The sequence below is a fragment of the Nansenia antarctica genome (genome assembly GCF_963989245.1).
Source record: "Nansenia antarctica genome assembly, chromosome: 7".
NCBI classification, from domain to species: domain Eukaryota; kingdom Metazoa; phylum Chordata; class Actinopteri; order Argentiniformes; family Microstomatidae; genus Nansenia; species Nansenia antarctica.
The window spans coordinates 50446402-50464066 of NC_137677.1; the positions used below are offsets into that span (position 1 = coordinate 50446402).

Below are 17665 nucleotides of genomic sequence, written 5' to 3' on the forward strand. Positions count from 1 at the left end.
ATGTGTTAGCTTAATATAGGGAAACATGGTTGTGTGTGTGTGTGTGTGTGTTTTAGCATCAGATAGGAAAACATGGTTTTGATGGTGTGTGTGTGTGTGTGTGTGTGTGTGTGTTAGTGTTAGCTTCCGATAAAGATGATGCATGATGTATGCGTCTGCTTGCATATGCATGAAAGGAGGTATTTGGCCTTGATTATGTCGTTTACACCCAATTCATTCTGGTACTGAAGGGGCTAGCAGGGGAAATGGAACCAGGCCGTAGTAGATAATGTATGTATATCTGATCCTTTCATATCTACTTAAGGGGTTCTTGGAAAAGGGCCTAGGGTTTTGGTTTTGGAATTCAGCCTGAATCTCAGACAATGATGCCACAGTGTTCCCGCTGAGGGGAAGTGACATCATGCTGACTCATCTCTCCTTATCTTTACTCCAGACTGGAGCTGAGGGCTGTTCCCTCTGATCACTGTCAGGCGTTAGAGAGGCTCTCTCTCTCTCTCTCTCTCTCTCTCTCTCTCTCTCTCTCTGCCCCCCCCCTCCCTTCATCCATCTCATCTAGTCCTCTCAACCCCTTTTTTTATTAAAACCCAGTCATTCAAATGTCTGGTCAGGATTAAGTTGCTAAAATGTTGAATTATCTGCATTTGAAGTGATTAGACCTCTCCCATCCCTCCCTCCCTCTCTCCCTCTCTCCTGCAGTCGTCTCCCGTGTGTGTGGCGGCGGTCCATGCAGGTGTGGTGTCTAACTCTGTGGGGGGTCAGATCAGCGTGGTCAGCAGTAAGGGCATCCCCCACTACGAGGGCTCGCTGGCCAACAACGTCTCCTCCACTGGGTAAGTCCTACTGGTAACCCCCTCCCTCCCTCCCTCCCTCCCTCCCTCCCTCCCTCCCTCCCTCCCTCCCTCCCCAGCCCCCTTTATCCTTTCATCTTCCTCTCCTCTGTCTTTAGTGTGTTGGATGTCCATTCATTTGTGCTATGGTATTCCTCCTATTCCCCTGTTCATCCTTTTCCCTCTCTTCTCAGTGGCCCCTTGTCCAACAGTCTGTTTACCTTCAAGACCAGTGGTGAGTTGGCAGCTTTGATACACTCTGTCTGTAACCTCAGCCACACACCTCTGATGTGAACAGAAGAGGCTATATGTACTGCTCTGATATGGTGGTATATCAACACAATTAAGTGGTTTGAAAATATTCTCTGTCTGTCTGTCTGTCTGTCTGTCTCTCTCTCTCTCTCTCTCTCTCTCTCTCTCTCTCTCTCTCTCTCTCTCTCTCTCTCTCTCTCTCTCTCTCTCTCTCTCTCTCTCTTTACTTTTTGTCCCTCAGGTTGCTATGGGACACTGGGGTTTGAATCAGGCGTTGTCAGGGACTCCCAGTTTACCGCCTCCTCGGTGTGGGAATGGAGTGATGTGATTGGCCAACCCAGCGTGTGGGGGCCACCCGGTGCCCGCCTTAAAAGGGCGGGGCTACCTTGGGCCTCGGCTCACAGCGACCAGCAGCAGTGGCTGCAGGTGGACCTGAAGAGGGAGAAGAGGATTACAGGTACACACACACACACACACACACACACACACACACACACACACACACATGATTACTCTCCCAGCTTTTGTGTCATTTCACTTGTTACTTAATGACATCATCATCATCATCTTCCTCTTCCTCCTCCTCTCACACCACCCAGGCATCACCACCACAGGCTCCACCCTCCTGGAGTACCAGTTCTACACCTCAGCCTATCGCGTCCTGTACAGCCATGACGGACAGCTCTGGAGCGCCTATCGAGAGGCCAACTCTACACAGGACAAGGTGATAGGACTAGTCCCAGCCAGTCACTGTGTTCAGTCCCTCTCCTGCTCTCCTCCTTCCCTCCTTTCCTCTCCTGCTCTCCTCCTTCTCTCCTTTCCTCTCCTGCTCTCCTCCTTCTCTCCTTTCCTCTCCTGCTCTCCTCCTTCTCTCCTTTCCTCTCCTGCTCTCCTCCTTCTCTCCTTTCCTCTCCTTCTCTCCTTTCCTCTCCTGCTCTCCTCCTTCCCTCTCCTGCTCTCCTCCTTCTCTCCTTCCCTCTCCTGCTCTCCTCCTTCTCTCCTTTCCTCTCCTGCTCTCCTCATTCTCTCCTTTCCTCTCCTGCTCTCCTCCTTCCCTCCTTTCCTCTCCTGCTCTCCTCCTTCTCTCCTTTCCTCTCCTGCTCTCCTCCTTCTCTCCTTTCCTCTCCTGCTCTCCTCCTTCTCTCCTTTCCTCTCCTGCTCTCCTCCTTCCCTCTCCTGCTCTCCTCCTTCTCTCCTTCCCTCTCCTGCTCTCCTCCTTCTCTCCTTTCCTCTCCTGCTCTCCTCATTCTCTCCTTTCCTCTCCTGCTCTCCTCCTTTCCTCTCCTGCTCTCCTGCTCTCCTCATTCTCTCCTTTCCTCTCCTGCTCTCCTCCTTCTCTCCTTGTTCCTCTGGCCTTGTTCCCTTGTTCCCCTGGCCTTGTTCCCTTGTTCCTCTGGCCTTGTTCCCTTGTTCCTCTGGCCTTGTTCCCTTGTTCCCCTGGCCTTGTTCCCTTGTTCCTCTGGCCTTGTTCCCTTGTTCCTCTGGCCTTGTTCCCTTGTACCCCTGGCCGTGTTCCCCTGTTCCTCTGGCCTTGTACCTCTGGCCTTGTTCCTCTGGCCTTGTTCCCCTGGCCTCCCTGGCCTTGTTCCCTTGTTCCCCTGGCCTTGTTCCTCTGGCCTTGTTCCTCTGGCCTTGTTCCCCTGGCCTTGTTCCTCTGGCCTTGTTCCCTTGTTCCTCTGGCCTTGTTCCCCTGGCCTTGTTCCAGATGGTGGCCAGGTCTTTCACATCAGCACCAGTGGAACATGGTGGAGTCTCACCGCACAAGAGAATGGGAGGATGGGAGTAGAGGGCTGGGTGGTGAGGGGGGTAAACTGATCCCATGGTTTCCTTGGCAACAAGAGGATTGGCCAAGGTGTTGCTGTTTTTTCTTTTTTTATGGCAGGAAACAGGAGGCGGGGGCGGTCAGGGCTAAGTGCTGTCATAGACACGAGGCAGGATGCAGGGGCATTAAAAATGGATGGAGATGGATTGAGTGTCTCTGGTTAGCCACTAGTCATTGGGAATGGGGTTGGCGCTGCTCTGGCCTGTGTCTTCATGCTTTCTTCTTCTCTATCGGTGTATCGAAAGCGAAACTAAGCGGGAGCACGAAGAAGCGCCGTGTCCTCTAAACTCGAGGCTCGGCGAGAGAAACGTTCTACTTTTTGAGTGTCTTATTCTTCTCTGGCTGTGAGGGTTGAACTCTTGTTTTTGTTTTGTTTTTTGTGGCAGATCTTCCAAGGGAACACCAACTACCTGCAGGAAGTGAGAAATAACTTCATCCCGCCCATCGAGGCACGCTTCGTCAGGATCAGCCCCACCCAGTGGCAGCAGCGCATCGCCCTCAAGATGGAGCTGCTCGGATGCCAGTTCGGTAGGTCATCCCACCAGCCCGTACTTAGCTGACCTATTGCGCCACCACACTCCATCCAGAGCCCTTAGGTCAGCTGACCAACTGCTTCTGAAGGTCCCTAGGACCAAACAAAAAACAAGAGGGGATAGGCTCTGGAATAGTCTCCCCCTCCACATCAGATCCACCCAGAGCATTGAGGCTTTTAAAATACTAGCTAAAACACATCTCTTCTCCCTGGCCTTTGACCTGAGGTTACTCACTTACTTACCAGCCGACCGGCCGATCCAATACCTCGGAATACGGTAATATCTAGAGTAGATTCCGTAGAAGATCCTGCCTGTAGAGCCGTCCTCTAACACCTGGACTGTGCTTTACCACCACGTCCTCTCTGCTCCTCTCCACTCCTCCTCTGCTCTGTCTCTGTCTCCTCTCCCTTTGGCTATATAGCGAGGCCTCGGATATACCACCCCCCCCCTCGGCCGCCTCCTCCTCCCCCCGCGGTCACGGACACGCCTCCTCAGTACGACAGGACCACCCACGCCCCCGACATCAGGAACACCACCATGCCCCCCCACACCAGCAACGGTAAGAGAGGGAGGGAGAGGGACGGTCCCCAGTAAACAAATAATTCAAAAGACGTCCTCAGGGAAGCCGGAATGTGGGTTCAGATGACGTCTTTCTAGGACATCCAGATGACGTCTTTAGGATGTCAAGACGTCCTAAAGACGTCATCTGGATGTCCTAGAAAGATCGTCATCTGGACGTCCTAGAAAGATCGTCATCTGGACGTCCTAGAAAGACGTCATCTGAACCCGCATTCCGGCTTCCCTGAGGACATCTTTTGGACTCTTTGTTTACTGGGTCTGTTCCTTTTAAAGCTTGGACGGTCGATGTGAGTTAGACAAAAAAATAAGCTTTCCGACGGTGACGGTGGTTGTTCTCCAGTGGTTGTGCTGTAGCGGTCATGTGTTCTTGCGGTTGTGTTGCGGTCGTAGATGTGGCGCTGGCGGCGGTGTTGGTGCCGGTGTTGGTCATGATCCTGACGGTGCTCATCGTGACCGTGGCCTGCGCCTGGCACTGGAGGAACAGGTGAGGACGCTCAACGCTTTTTTCAGCATAAACAGTCTTTTAAATGACTCTTGAATATGGTAATGAATATGGTTATGAATAGGGTGATAACATGTTGTCCTTCGTGTTCTCTCTCTCTCTCCCTCTCTCTCTCTCTCCACAGGAAGCAGAGCTCAGAGGGGACGTATGACCTCCCACACTGGGACCGCACAGGTGAACACAGTGTGTGTGTGTGTGTGTGTGTGTGTGTGCGTGTGTGTGCGTGTGTGAAAAAAATAAAATAAAAAGAAAGTATCTATGAGTGTTTATTGATGCTGTCGTGTTGCATCTGTGTGTATCTCCATCCCAGACTGGTGGAAGAGTATGAAACAGTTTCTGCCGACGAAGATGACGGAGGGGGAGGAGTCAGTACGCTACAGCAGCAGCGAGGTGGGCCGGCTCAGGGGAAGAGGGGCGGCTCCCAGACTACAGGCAGAACCTGCAGGTACACACACACACACACACACACACACACACACACACACACACACACCCTGTCTCCTCACCTCTGAACGACCCAACCCATAAACCTCCCAGCTCTAAACCCCGCCTGTCTTTCACCGTCTCATGCGGATGTTTGTAAGTATGTCGTTATAATGTCTCATGTCTCTCCATGTCTCATTAGAGTATGTCTGTGTCAGTGTTAACGTCTCTCCATCCTCATTAATAATAATAATAATAATAATAATAATACATTAGACTTATATAGCGCTTTTCTAGACACTCAAAGACGCTTTACAAACTGAAAAGATCGAGTAGTAATAATAAAAAGAGACAAAAAAGAAATAAAAGAAAGTATAGGTGCCTAATTAAGGTAGTGCTGGGGACACATGGGAAGGGGAAGGGGAGGGGGAGAGGGTTAACTGGTGAAGGCAAGCTTGAAGAGGTGGGTTTTGAGGGCCTGTTTAAATGTTGGGAGGGTGTTGGCCTGTCTAACGTGGTTGGGGAGGGCGTTCCAGAGGGACGGGGCTGCGGCTGAAAAGGCCCTATCACCCCAGGTCCGGAGCTTGGTCCTGGTGGTCTTGAGGGTGGTTTGGTCGTCAGACCTGAGGCAACGGGAGGGGGTGTGGAGGGGGACGAGGTCGGCAAGGTAGGAGGGGGCCAGATTGTTGATGGCTTTGTAAGTGGTGAGTAGGATTTTGAATTGGATCCTGAATTTGACCGGGAGCCAGTGTAGGTTTTGGAGGACAGGGGTGATGTGGTCACGGCGGCGAGTGGAGGTGAGCAGGCGGGCAGCAGAGTTCTGGACGTATTGGAATTTGTTTAGGATGTTATTAGGCAAACCGTAGATGATGCTGTTGCAGTAGTCGAGTCGGGAAGTTATGAAAGTGTTTCAGCAGCGGAAAAGGACAGGGAGGGTCGGATGCGGGCAATGTTCCTGAGGTGGAAAAAAGCAGATTTAGTGACCTGGTTGGTATGGGGAAGGAACGAGAAGGTGGGGTCAAAGATGATGCCGAGGTTGCGGACGTGGTTGGAGGGGGTTACGGTGAAGCCATCGATGTTAAGTGAGAATGTCTGGGTGGAACGGGTGAGGGACTTTGGGCCGATGATGAGGATTTCCGATTTATTGCAGTTGAGTTTCAGAAAATCAGTTGCATCCATGATTTTATGTCGCTGAGGCAGGTAGTGAGAGTGGAGTGGGTGTTAGGGGAGATGGTTTTGGAGGAGAGGTAGAGTTGGGTGTCATCGGCATAGCAGTGGAAGCGGAGGCCGTGGCGGCGGAGGAGGACCTGTCCAAGGGGAAGGATGTACAGGATGAAGAGGAGGGGGCCTAGCACTGAACCCTGGGGGACACCGTGGGTGACCGGAGCAGTGGAGGATTTACAGTTATTTATTGAGATGTATTGATGTCTGTCTGAGAGATAGGACTTGACCAGGAGAGGGCGGTGCCGGTTATGCCAATGTGTTGGAGACGGGTGAGGAGGATGGAATGGTTGATGGTGTCAAAGGCGGCGCTGAGGTCGAGGAGGATGACGATGGTGAGGTGGCCAGAGTCAGCAGAGAGGAGTATGTCGTTGGTGATTTTTTAGTAGTGCTGTTTCAGTGCTGTGTTTGGAACGGAAGCCAGATTGGAATGGTTCATACAGGTTATTGGAGTCACGGTGGGATCTGAGTTGGGCAGCAACAACTTTCTCAAGGATTTTGGACAAGAAGGTGAGATTGGAAATGGGCCGGGTGTCAGGGTCGAGACCGTTTTTTTTTAAAGTATGGGGGTAATAGCAGCGAGCTTGAGGGCAGGGGGGACAATGCCGGACGACTGGGAGGAGTTAATTATGCTTGTGATGAGTGGGGTGAGTGTGGGGAGACAGGCCTTGACTAGGGAGGAGGGAATGGGGTCCAAGGCGCAGGTTGAGGACTTCATGCTGGTGACTGTGGAGGATAGGACGGAAGCAGTGATTGGACTGAAAGATGTAAGAGGATGACTTGGGGGTCGTGGGAGGTTGGAATGGGGGTCAGGTAGGGTGGTGGGAGAGGCAGCAGTCAACTGCTTGTGTATTGTGTCAATTTTGGTTTGAAAGAATGTTAGAAATAGGTTACATTTGCTGGTGGTGAATGAGTTAGAGATAGTGTCCATGGGCTGTTTATTAGAGTATTATTATTACATGTATATATTATTACATACTCAGTAGAGTATGTCTGTGTCATTATAATGTCTCATGTCTCTCCATGTCCCATCAGAGTATGTCTGTCATTCTAATGTCTCATGTCTCTCCATGTCCCAGACCAGTAGAGTATGTCTGTGTCATTATAATGTCTCATGTCTCCATGTCCCATCAGAGTATGTCTGTGTCATTATAATGTCTCATGTCTCCATGTCCCATCAGAGTATGTCTGTGTCATTATAATGTCTCATGTCTCCATGTCCCATCAGAGTATGTCTGTGTCATTATAATGTCTCATGTCTCTCCATGTCCCAGTAGAGTACGCCCAGCCCCTGGTAAGCGGCGGGGTGACATCCCTAGGTCAGAGGTCAACCTTCAAACCAGAGGAGGGGGCTGACCCGGGCTACACTGACCCCGACCTCTACGACGCCCCCATGGCCACGGAAATCTACCACGCTTACGCCGAACCACTCCCCGCCTCGGGCGCCGAGTACGCCACGCCCATCATGATTGACATTGGCAGCCACCTATCAGGGAGCTCCTCGCTGAGCCAGCCGACCGCAGCGCCGGTCTCCAGCTTCATGGGCCGCGGGGGGGGGCCTGCCTCCATGCTCGCACGGACAGAAAGCGGCCAGTCGGGGAGGTCGATGTACGACACGCCCAAGAGCACGCCGGGACAGGCCACGCCCACTGGGGAACTGACCTACCAGGTGCCTCAGAGCAGCTCCCAGAAGCCAGTGGGGCAGAACTGAAGGGGGGGGGGGTGAGGGCCTTTGATGAACAGAGCCTTAACCACAGCACCCAGGGACGGAGAGAGAGGGGCTGGTGGAGGGGCAGGGGTGCTTCTGGGAGCCCTTCAAGACCCTGGTGTTGAATCTTGAACGAACACTACCGTAGCTTTAGATTCCTTTGGAGATGTCTGTATGTGTGTGTGTCTACCTGTAACTTCATGGCCAGAGTGTTCTTGCATAGTGCCATACCAGTCCTATCACTGAAACCACAAAGATGAATGTCCACATGAGAGAGGGAGGGAGGGAGGGGGAGAGAGAGAGGGAGAGAGACATGGTGGGGGGAGAGGAAAGAGAGAGAGAGAAAACACTACTGTTTCAGCCAGGCTTCGTCCCCTCTGTGTGTATTTTAGTTTTGTGTTTTTGTCAAACTGTGAGTTTTTTCTTTTTTTTCTTCAACTTTATTTGTCGTGTACTGAAATGTGCAGATCGGTAATAGTTCCCCAAGCAATACATTTCACCGACAGCTGAAACGTTTCTATCACGGAGATGTCCCTCTCTATGCTGTAAGGGCATTGGTACGTCTTTACCGGTATGTTCACGAACCTCCCCATAGAACCGCTTGTGAAACCGCCACAGTTTTAGTTACACACATTTCTCTAAGTCAGGATTTGATGTTAAGTGGTTCGGCAGCTTGTTCAGAGGGCACATACTCCCACCGGTACCAGCCTGGATCTGGACCATGCTCCCTGTCGATGTCCTGGTCCACATCGACGGTAGAAGACACACTTGACAAGTCAGGTGCCACTGAATCCAACTATCTGATCTGGCCAACATGGTAGATCTGGTAGATCTGTGGAGGTTGATCTCAGTTGAGTCATTTATAGTGGCAATCCTCTCTTTGTTACCTTGTTTCTCATCTGTGCTGATCTAAAAGACTATCACTACACTAGGGGAAGTGGTGGCATAATCCCCTGGTATGTTTAGGCATTGGCCATATTGCTTTTACTAGTTGGGTGTTTTCAGATCAGTGCCTATGAAGAGACTATACCACTTTAGACTGTTTGGAAGAGGAATCTCCTCTGTGTTATGGTACGTACACAATTATTTTAGGAATTATTTCAGCTAGATCTTTTTTTATTTTTTTTATTCACCTCTCTCTCTCCTAAAAGTTAATCACATTGTACATAATCTAGTGAAATCAACCTAAAAAAACAACAACCTGTGTTAAGTTTCTCAAATGATTGATTTTTATTTATTTTTCCTTTTGAATCCTGCTGAAAAGGACACTCACAAAAAAAAGCTCATTCCCAACCACTATCTAAAAAGATGACCAATCCGCTTCTGACGTGAAATATCAAAGAATTATGGTTGCACTGTTTTCATGGTTACACTGTTGTCATGGACACGCTGCCTCACGTGACACTCGTTAGTGACATGTCAGAAAAGGACCTCTGCACCACGACTTCTAGGTGCCATTGTGTTTGCCTGATCGGTTTCATACACTGCCAGATACTGAAGATGTACGACCCAGTGACTTGAAGAGGCACAATCCAATGTCACAAACTTAAAGAGGCTACCCAAACAGTAGGGTATGTGTTTGTTTCTATGTGAGACCAAATGTTGCCTTGGTTTTGTAATGAGGCACCATTCACCTGTGCATGCGAATATGGCCGCTGTCTGGTCATTCACACAGAAACAAGGAGGCTTTTATCACCTCTGTTTGCTAGAGGCCGTGGTCTAGCCTGACTTACACTACCGTAGTCTAGTTGCACACCCCAGTCATGAAGATTATAGGAGCTGAAACTCTTATACGAGCTGTTAGTTGGTCACACATCCTAGTGAAGACGGTACAGAGAGGGAACATTAATACTAGTGACCAGTCAGCATTCTGAGGTCCACGGAAATACGTGGGATTCCAGCATGAGTGTATATGTACGTTGTGTCTGCATTGCTGTCTTAAAGTGTGTGTCTTGGTCATCGTCTCTACTGTATAATTGATCTTGTCATCAATGCATCTGTGATTTTATTGAGTGGGTATTGGCTTCCTTGTATTTTGGTGTGAGTAGCTGTGTCTGTGTCTTTTTATCGCTGGGTGAATCTCAATACCCTGAAAATGCCTCCTCTCCTCTCCTTCATCTAGACTGATTTGAAAACATAGGAGAGGTGAAACATTATGATGGTTGCATCTTAGCACCAGGTAATTAGCGTTCACCAATCCAGCTCTCCCATCAGTGCAGATAAAGGAAAGGAAATGAGGAGAGCAAGCATCTGGAGACTATTGAGACGAGCCGTGTATCTGTGTGCATCTATGGATGCTGGAAAGAGAGCATCGGTGTACGCACCCCGACACTAACCCTAGATCAGGGGATAACTGTTAACGTTTAGATCTTCAGCAGGAAAGACTGATCATAGGTCAGTCACTGACCTGGTGCTTCAGTGTGTTCCCTGGTCACTGTGTGTGTTTCTGTGAGTCCACAGAATGTACAAAGAGAAATAAAGACTTTTTAAAAAGTATATCTTTTTTATTTCAAAGATAACATTAGCCACCACACATACATTAAGGTTTACAGTAAAGTACAAATTGTACAAAATATTTTTTATTTGTCCCTGAATTAATCTTTTTATTTTTAATTGCTTGATATTTCAAGAGTTGAGAGGCAATCTACTATTAATCACTGAAATATAACTAAAAACAATGAGAGAATCATCTTATTTTCTATGACAACCTGTCTGCTTTTTATACAAATATCACTACTGCCCCCACATGGTCAAATGTAGGAATTAAAAAAAAGTATTCACAGTCAGCTCACATATGCTTAATCTCAAGTACTTTACTGCATTCATTTAACCGTACCTAAAACATGTAGGAGGATACACATCTTTAATACAGTTTGGGGGGTTAGAATTAGATAAGTCCCAGAGGCAAGGTCTAGCTTTTCCATCTAATTTTCATGGAATATAATCTCAGTCAATAGAATATACATTGTAGCCCTCCATGAATCCTCAAATGTTATCATTTCTGTTATTCCAAATATCCAGCTGGAATAATTCATCAGTTTCGATCATTTCTATTTATGATCTGGCATTTGCCCCAGATGAACAGCACTGATCCATTTACTGTTTTCGTTTCAACAATCATAGCCTCCATGTTCTTGACATCATCCATGTTCCTGAATCCCCTGCTCGCTCTCATGTTCCTGATATCATCATCCAATTCATCCTAACAAATGCAGTTGTTTTCCCACTCACCCCTCCACTCAGTCAGTGCTCACAGTTCCTGCTGTCTCTTCCTCCTCACTCTTTCACACCCCTCCATTTCTTACACCGTTCATTCCTCCATGTTCTTCCCGTTCTTGCCAAACTTCCACCACACAGCGGTTAGGACCAGGGCGACCAGCAGGAGGAGACCGCTCGTGACCAGATAAGCCACCGGAAGGAAGCGGTTCTGACCTCCGAACCAGGTGACCGTGGAGAGCACCACATGCTTTCTGCCGCGGAAGTACTGCACAGGGAAGTCTGGACGGGGGGGGGGTGGGGTCAAGGCAAAAAATAGACATCTAACAAACCTTTTATTTTTATCTAAACATAGAGCACTGAGACTTAGAAGTCTGCTTATTTATAGAAAGCCTTCTATCTCTTGCTGTTTTTTCCACACAAAACAAACGGAACAACTGAGGGTGGGTGTTCAGTGTTAAAGGATACTGTAGGTGATGTGGACGCTGTAGTTCCCTGCTGGTAGCCCGTCTCTGAAGGGCTCTGAGGAGCGGTCCAGCACCCCGTACAGCTTCTTAAAGTTGGGGAACGCTGCCTCCCTCATCCACACGATCAGATCCTCGTTGATGAAGCCGTTGTTGTTGGGGTCACCGGGGGCCAGGTCGTACACAGGCTTCTGCCAGTACAAGGGCGGAGCCGTGCCTGACAAACACAAGACAATAGTATTAGCGGCCGCTACCATTTAAGAGAGAATTTGATTGTACCGCACACGCACGCAAACACACACACACACACACACACAGTGGGTGAGTTCAGACACGCATACCTTCAAACACCTGTGCGAGAGTCTGAGTCTTGTTCTCCGCCTGTGGGTTGCGGAACTTGACGTTCTTGTCTGTGTACCAAGTCAGGCCCTTCCTGAACAGAGGAACCGAGACTACTGTCCCGTCAGCAGGGTGGTAGAACAGAGTGAAGGAGTCTGGGAAAACAAAATGACATCATCAGTCGGTCAGCCAGTCAGTCAGCCTGCCAGCCAGCCAGCTATCCAGCCAGACAGCTAGCCAGCCAGTCAGTCAGTCAGTCAGCCAGCCAGCCAGCCAGACAGCTATCCAGCCAGTCAGTCAGTCTGCCAGCCAGTCAGTCTGCCAGCCAGCCAGCCAGCCAGCCAGCCAGCCAGCTATCCAGCCAGTCAATCAGCCAGCTATCCAGCCAGTCAGTCAGCCAGCTATCCAGCCAGTCAGTCAGCCAGCCAGACAGCTAGCCAGCCAGTGAGAGTGAGTGGTGAGAGTGAGTGGTGAGAGTGTGAATGGTGAGGTACATTACCATTGAACATGCTGTTGGCCACAGCACCACAGGGGGCAATAGGGAGTCCATTCTTGTCCACATTGAAGGGCTCACAGTAGCTACTCGGCTCCTAGAGAGAGCGATTGAGTAAGAGAGAGAGCGGGAGGAAGAGAGAGAGAGAGAGAGAGAGAGCGAGGAAGAGAGAGAGAGAGAGAGAGAGAGGGAGGAAGAGAGAGAGAGAGAGAGAGAGAGCGAGGGAGGAAGAGAGAGCGATGAGTGAGAGAGAGAGAGAGCGGGAGGAAGAGAGAGAGAGAGAGGAGGTTGATGGGTCAGCCATTTGAACAGTAAACTGGCATAAAGTAAGAGGAAAAATAAATCATATATACCTGTATATATATATATATATTTTTTTTTTTTTTAAGTACTTTAGATAGACTATGTACAGAATAGATATATACCAACTATGTATACATACTGTATAGACACAAGACGAACAAATATTTGTTATTGAAAATCCATTCTGTAGCCACCTTCAGGTTCTTCTTCCTTCCAACCAGCTGCGCGTCATCCCTGGAGTCCATGTAGCGCCGTAGGTTCTGGTGGAAGTTGACCAGGCCGTAGTAGAAGAACACGTCACCCTGGGACAGGAAAAAGGAAACGCATCGTCAGCAACGCCTCTAAAGTAGCATGGCCACAGAACCTGGTAAAAGCATCATTTCCAGATCAGCCCCAAGCCCCTGTACCTTGAAAGTGTTTTCGACGGGGAAGCTGACATTACAGTCGCAGGGCTCGTGCGCATGGCTGCTGTTTTTACGCATCTCAAAGCACGCGTCACACAGACCTCCCTGTGTATAGTCCACCTGTGAAGGGGAGGGAGGGAGAGAGTGATGGATACTGAGGAATACAAAGAGAGGTGCAATCAAACCTCAACATACAACAAAATACAACTACATTTCGTCAATATAACTGTACTGAACTTAAGTTCAAATAACCCTATTTCTAGTCAACACTTGCTTTAACACTGAAACCGGGACAGGTTCATGCATTCCTACAGTGAGCTGATAGTTCTGATATGACAACGGGCCCTACAACAACTATGATAGTGACATGTTCTCTTCTCTCTCAGTGTTTGGCAGGTTTATAGTGAAGACACACAGCTACAGAGGTACAAGACTACCATAGCCTCCTCGATCAACCACTCCTCCTTCTCAGATTTTTATTGTTCTTCCGTCGCCCTTCTATCTCTTCGTATTGACGGCCTGATAAGCTTTGCGGCCTTTACCTTGTCATACCTTGGACTGTAGTCACAGTGTGTATTTGTGAAAGAGATAGAATGCGCTGTAGCAGCACCCTTTCGTTCCCTCAGAAGCATAATTTCTCGGGATAAGAAACCCATGGTTTCAATTTAAAAGTGTCATATGCTGAATAGGAACAATAACCACAAAACCCTAATTCCCCCCCCCCCACACACACACACACTGACCTTTAGTTCCTGTGTATTCTGCACGGTAAGAAGTAGCGCCACTCCCAGTAGCATACAAACCACAGCCATACAGTAGAAGAATGGGAGGACGGCCTGTGCGGTGAGCATGGGGGACCAGGCAGGTAGCCTCTGCTGTTTAAAGGCTGAGTTGTCAGGCCTCTTGGCCAGGGGCCCTGGTTTGGGCTTCGTCTCCCCCATGAGAGAGCTCCAGATGGGGCAGGGAGAGGGACACGAGCGTCAGACAGCCAGAGAACCAACTAGCCGAGCAGCAAGCGACAAGGTTTCGTCTCTTCTCTTCCGGTGTTGTTTTCCCAGCAGTTATTATCTCTATTAGCGTTTCCTCTCCTACTCTCGCTGCCCTGCCTGCCAAGAGATTTTTCCCAGCAGGCCTTGCAGGGCGGGGGAGACCTTTGAGACTGGCTGCTAGCCGTTAATCATTAACCAGTATCCTCTGCTGTTCTAGTTCCCCTTTCTGGTTCTCTCTATGCAGTTCTTCTCTGCGTTTTGTCCTCACTCACCTCCCTCCTACAGAAGCACACACTTTTCAGTCTATCAGTGAAAGACTCAAGTAGCTCTACGGTTCATTTTCAGTACTTCTCTAATACAAGCATAACAAAATGTTTTGCCCTGAACCACTTGTCTGTTTCTGCCTCCTCCCTGTTTTAGAACGCATCACAGGATGTTATGATAAATGTGACTTCCTACTGGGTGAGTAAACTCATGACCTCACAAACCCAGTGGGAGGGACTTCCTCTGGTCAGGATAAACAAACAGAAGGATGCCGGTTTCATTCAGGGTGGGTTTATTCAAACCATCTCACAGGGAGATCATGTTTTTACCAACACACACACACAAAACAATATCAGACACGCTCACTTAAAATAGAAAACAACACCGATACAAGTTTCACGCAGAGAGAAGGTACAAAAACAGGATGAGGAGGAGAGGCGTCAGTTGTGGAGGCTGTACTGGTTGGGGGGGGGGGGGGGCAATGGCGACTTGACTTGAATGTGGTACAACTTCTTAACCAGAGGGAAGTGTATAGGTATAACAGAGAGGTTTTGTATGTGCGAGTGGGAGATTAGAACAGTCCAACTTTGACATTGCCTTCCCTACATCCTTTGAAGACACCAGTATCCAGCAGCTTCATTAAGTCTCCTTTGACCTGAACGAGAAAAACCCACATATGCCAGTCAATAAAAAGGGTAATGATGCATATTTGGATCCAAAATATTTGCAAAGAATTATATAATAATATATAATTATTACAAACTATTTAATGCCATGGCATGGCTATAACGAAATGACGAAGACTTCTCAAACGTATGCTACTACATGTACTACTACTATGTCTATGTCCGAATATTCTACATTGGGTATCCTTTCTCCTAGAAACTCTACTTTGCATTCAAGAATATTTGGACAAGATTTGAGGAATCCTGAGGAGAACACAGCCGTGTTCTAACAGTCCAGTGTGATGCCCTGTATTGTCATGCCAGTGTAACTCTCTGTTTTGACCAGCAGGGGGCAGCGGCTCACCTCAGGAACATCCACCATCCTGCGTTGCTTAAGGTCCCTCCAGTTCCAGTCCAGCACCAGGTACCGCAAGGGCGGCAGGTTCAACCCCTCTAGGAGAGCGCAGAGACCAGACAGGGTCAGAGGTCAGACAGGGTCACAGGTCAGACAGGGTCAGAGATCAGACAGGGTCAGAGGTCAGACAGGGTCAGAGGTCAGACAGGGTCACAGGTCAGACAGGGTCACAGGTCAGACAGGGTCAGAGACCAGACAGGGTCAGAGACCAGACAGGGTCAGAGACCAGACAGGGTCAGAGGTCAGACAGGGTCAGAGGTCAGACAGGGTCACAGGTCAGACAGGGCCAGAGGTCAGATAGGGTGACAGGTCAGACAGGGTCAGAGGTCAGACAGGGTCAGAGACCAGACAGGGTCAGAGGTCAGACTGGGCCAGAGACCAGACAGGGTCAGAGGTCAGACAGGGCCAGAGGTCAGACAGGGCCAGAGGTCAGAGACCAGACAGGGTCAGAGGTCAGACTGGGCCAGAGACCAGACAGGGTCAGAGACCAGACAGGGTCAGAGGTCAGACAGGGTCAGAGGTCAGACAGGGTCAGAGGTCAGACAGGGTCACAGGTCAGACAGGGTCACAGGTCAGACAGGGTCACAGGTCAGACAGGGTCACAGGTCAGACAGGGTCACCGGTCAGACAGGGTCAGAGATAGGTCACACAAGAGATGAAGACACACGCTTTGATGCTTTCGAAAGGGCCTCCTTGAACCGTCACGTCCACATACCTTTATCTATGAGGGCGTTGAGCCGCCCTGGCGTGCCCACTCCGATGTGTGTAACCTGCTTTTGCAACAGCTTCACCTGCTCCTCTACCTGGATGCACAAGACACACGTCTGTTCAGAGAGCAGCTCATCATGTACACATGATCATGTACAGGGGTGCAAACTGGCGATGGTCCAAAAAGGTGACACTTTTTTTTTGCCCGTAGATAGTTAGCTCTATCATTAACAGTGGTCTAACAATGATGCGCGTGTAAGTAGCGATGGCCCTGACCTTAACACCCGCATAATTAATAATAATAATAATAATAATACATTTTATTTATATGGCGCCTTTCATGGCACTCAAGGTCGCCGTACAACAACAAATCTAAAAACAGCCACAAAATTCAAAACACAAAATACATAGTGTAAGCAACCTGCTCTCAAAATAATTATGCAGTTCCTGCAGTTACATTTAAGACCTTTAGAAGTAGGGTTGGGTATCGTTTGGGTTTTATCCGGTACCGGTACCTTTAAAAACGGTACCGGTACCAAAACGGTACTTAATTCGGTACTTTTGATTTTTACAAATGACATATATATATAATAATAACACGGTCGACAACATTAAACAGCTTTTCACTTTTTTATTGCTGAGGCACAATATATATTTAGTTAAATATACACTCAAATTAAAATAAATGAAAATAAAACTCCTGAGCCTAGGGGACTCCAATAAGCTGGGGGTGCCTATCGTTGGTACTGATGTCGAATACGAGTACACACTTGCTCGGCAGCCCCTCAAGGACATCAGAATATTCTTAGAAAAGGGATCTAGTGAAGAGGCCTGCATAGCCCCCAGAACCAAGAAGACAGAGAGGAAATATTATATCTCTGATGAACTGGAGCCCTCCACCTCGTCAAAATCCAAACTCTGTTGCCGCTCAGCTACTACTACTCCCCTCCCCCTCTCTGATCCATGATGACATGACAATTGATTTTTCAGACACAGTAGTAGGATAAGGATAATATATATACATGATCTGACACAGTACCCGAATATCAAGAGATCCCCGATCATGTTGTCCACCTCGCAGAGACGCAGCCACACATCCGCACAACGTCATCAACAGACGCGTCGAATCCTGGAGTGCACTGTCCAATCAAAGGCTTGCGTTCGTAAACTCGCTCTGAGAGCGTCGCAGCGCACACTGGGCCCGACGTCATAAAGGGAGCAAGTCATTTGATTGGACAGAAGGCATTCCACGAGTGGTGATCAGAATTCCAGAACGAGTTTACGGAACGCACCCATAAGTCGAGCGTCGCGTTACGCCAACCCGCTAGCGGAAGTTGCTATTAGCAACCTTCTCGTTATCCTTCCGTACTCGCTGCTTTCACTGAGTGGAAATTTAACAGGCGATGTGATGTCACGAGTCACCAGTTGACTGTTGCATGACACCGGACACCAGGGGGCGAGATAGAAAAGTACCGAAATGAGGTACCGAAATCTCCTTTGCAATTTGTAAAGTAACCGGTATATACCGGTACCGATTT

The 17665-nt window shown here is 48.9% G+C and overlaps 3 protein-coding genes across 4 annotated transcripts in view; 1 reads left to right on the top strand and 2 right to left on the bottom strand.

Annotated features, from left to right (window-relative positions):
- dcbld2 (discoidin, CUB and LCCL domain containing 2) overlaps positions 1-7870 on the top strand; it is a gene marked incomplete at both ends in the record, with an annotated part of 17389 nt that extends 9519 nt beyond the window's left edge. The window contains 10 exons of the mRNA XM_080536871.1: positions 697-830; positions 1022-1062; positions 1321-1536; positions 1679-1803; positions 3288-3429; positions 3856-3993; positions 4404-4497; positions 4640-4689; positions 4826-4960; positions 7437-7870. Of these exons, the coding sequence (XP_080392997.1) occupies positions 697-830; positions 1022-1062; positions 1321-1536; positions 1679-1803; positions 3288-3429; positions 3856-3993; positions 4404-4497; positions 4640-4689; positions 4826-4960; positions 7437-7870 (1509 nt within the window). The remainder of the gene's footprint in view (positions 1-696; positions 831-1021; positions 1063-1320; positions 1537-1678; positions 1804-3287; positions 3430-3855; positions 3994-4403; positions 4498-4639; positions 4690-4825; positions 4961-7436) is intronic.
- A 2527-nt stretch (positions 7871-10397) lies between these two features.
- Positions 10398-14389, bottom strand: tmem30c (transmembrane protein 30C). The gene is made up of 7 exons (XM_080536092.1): positions 13830-14389; positions 13090-13206; positions 12877-12984; positions 12386-12476; positions 11889-12041; positions 11552-11764; positions 10398-11365 (listed from the first exon to the last, which is right to left on the bottom strand). The coding sequence occupies exons 1-7, from the start codon at positions 14025-14027 to the stop codon at positions 11178-11180; spliced, it is 1068 nt and encodes a 355-aa protein (XP_080392218.1). The 5' UTR covers positions 14028-14389; the 3' UTR covers positions 10398-11177.
- A 231-nt stretch (positions 14390-14620) lies between these two features.
- The window catches only part of cmss1 (cms1 ribosomal small subunit homolog), a 46642-nt gene continuing 43597 nt past the window's right edge, over positions 14621-17665 (bottom strand). For both annotated transcript variants that reach the window (XM_080536130.1, XM_080536129.1), the window contains exons 8-10: positions 16135-16222; positions 15369-15457; positions 14621-14994 (exon numbers count right to left, since the gene is read on the bottom strand). In XM_080536130.1, coding sequence (XP_080392256.1) covers positions 14911-14994; positions 15369-15457; positions 16135-16222 — 261 coding nt within the window. In that variant the 3' untranslated portion in view covers positions 14621-14910. The remainder of the gene's footprint in view (positions 14995-15368; positions 15458-16134; positions 16223-17665) is intronic.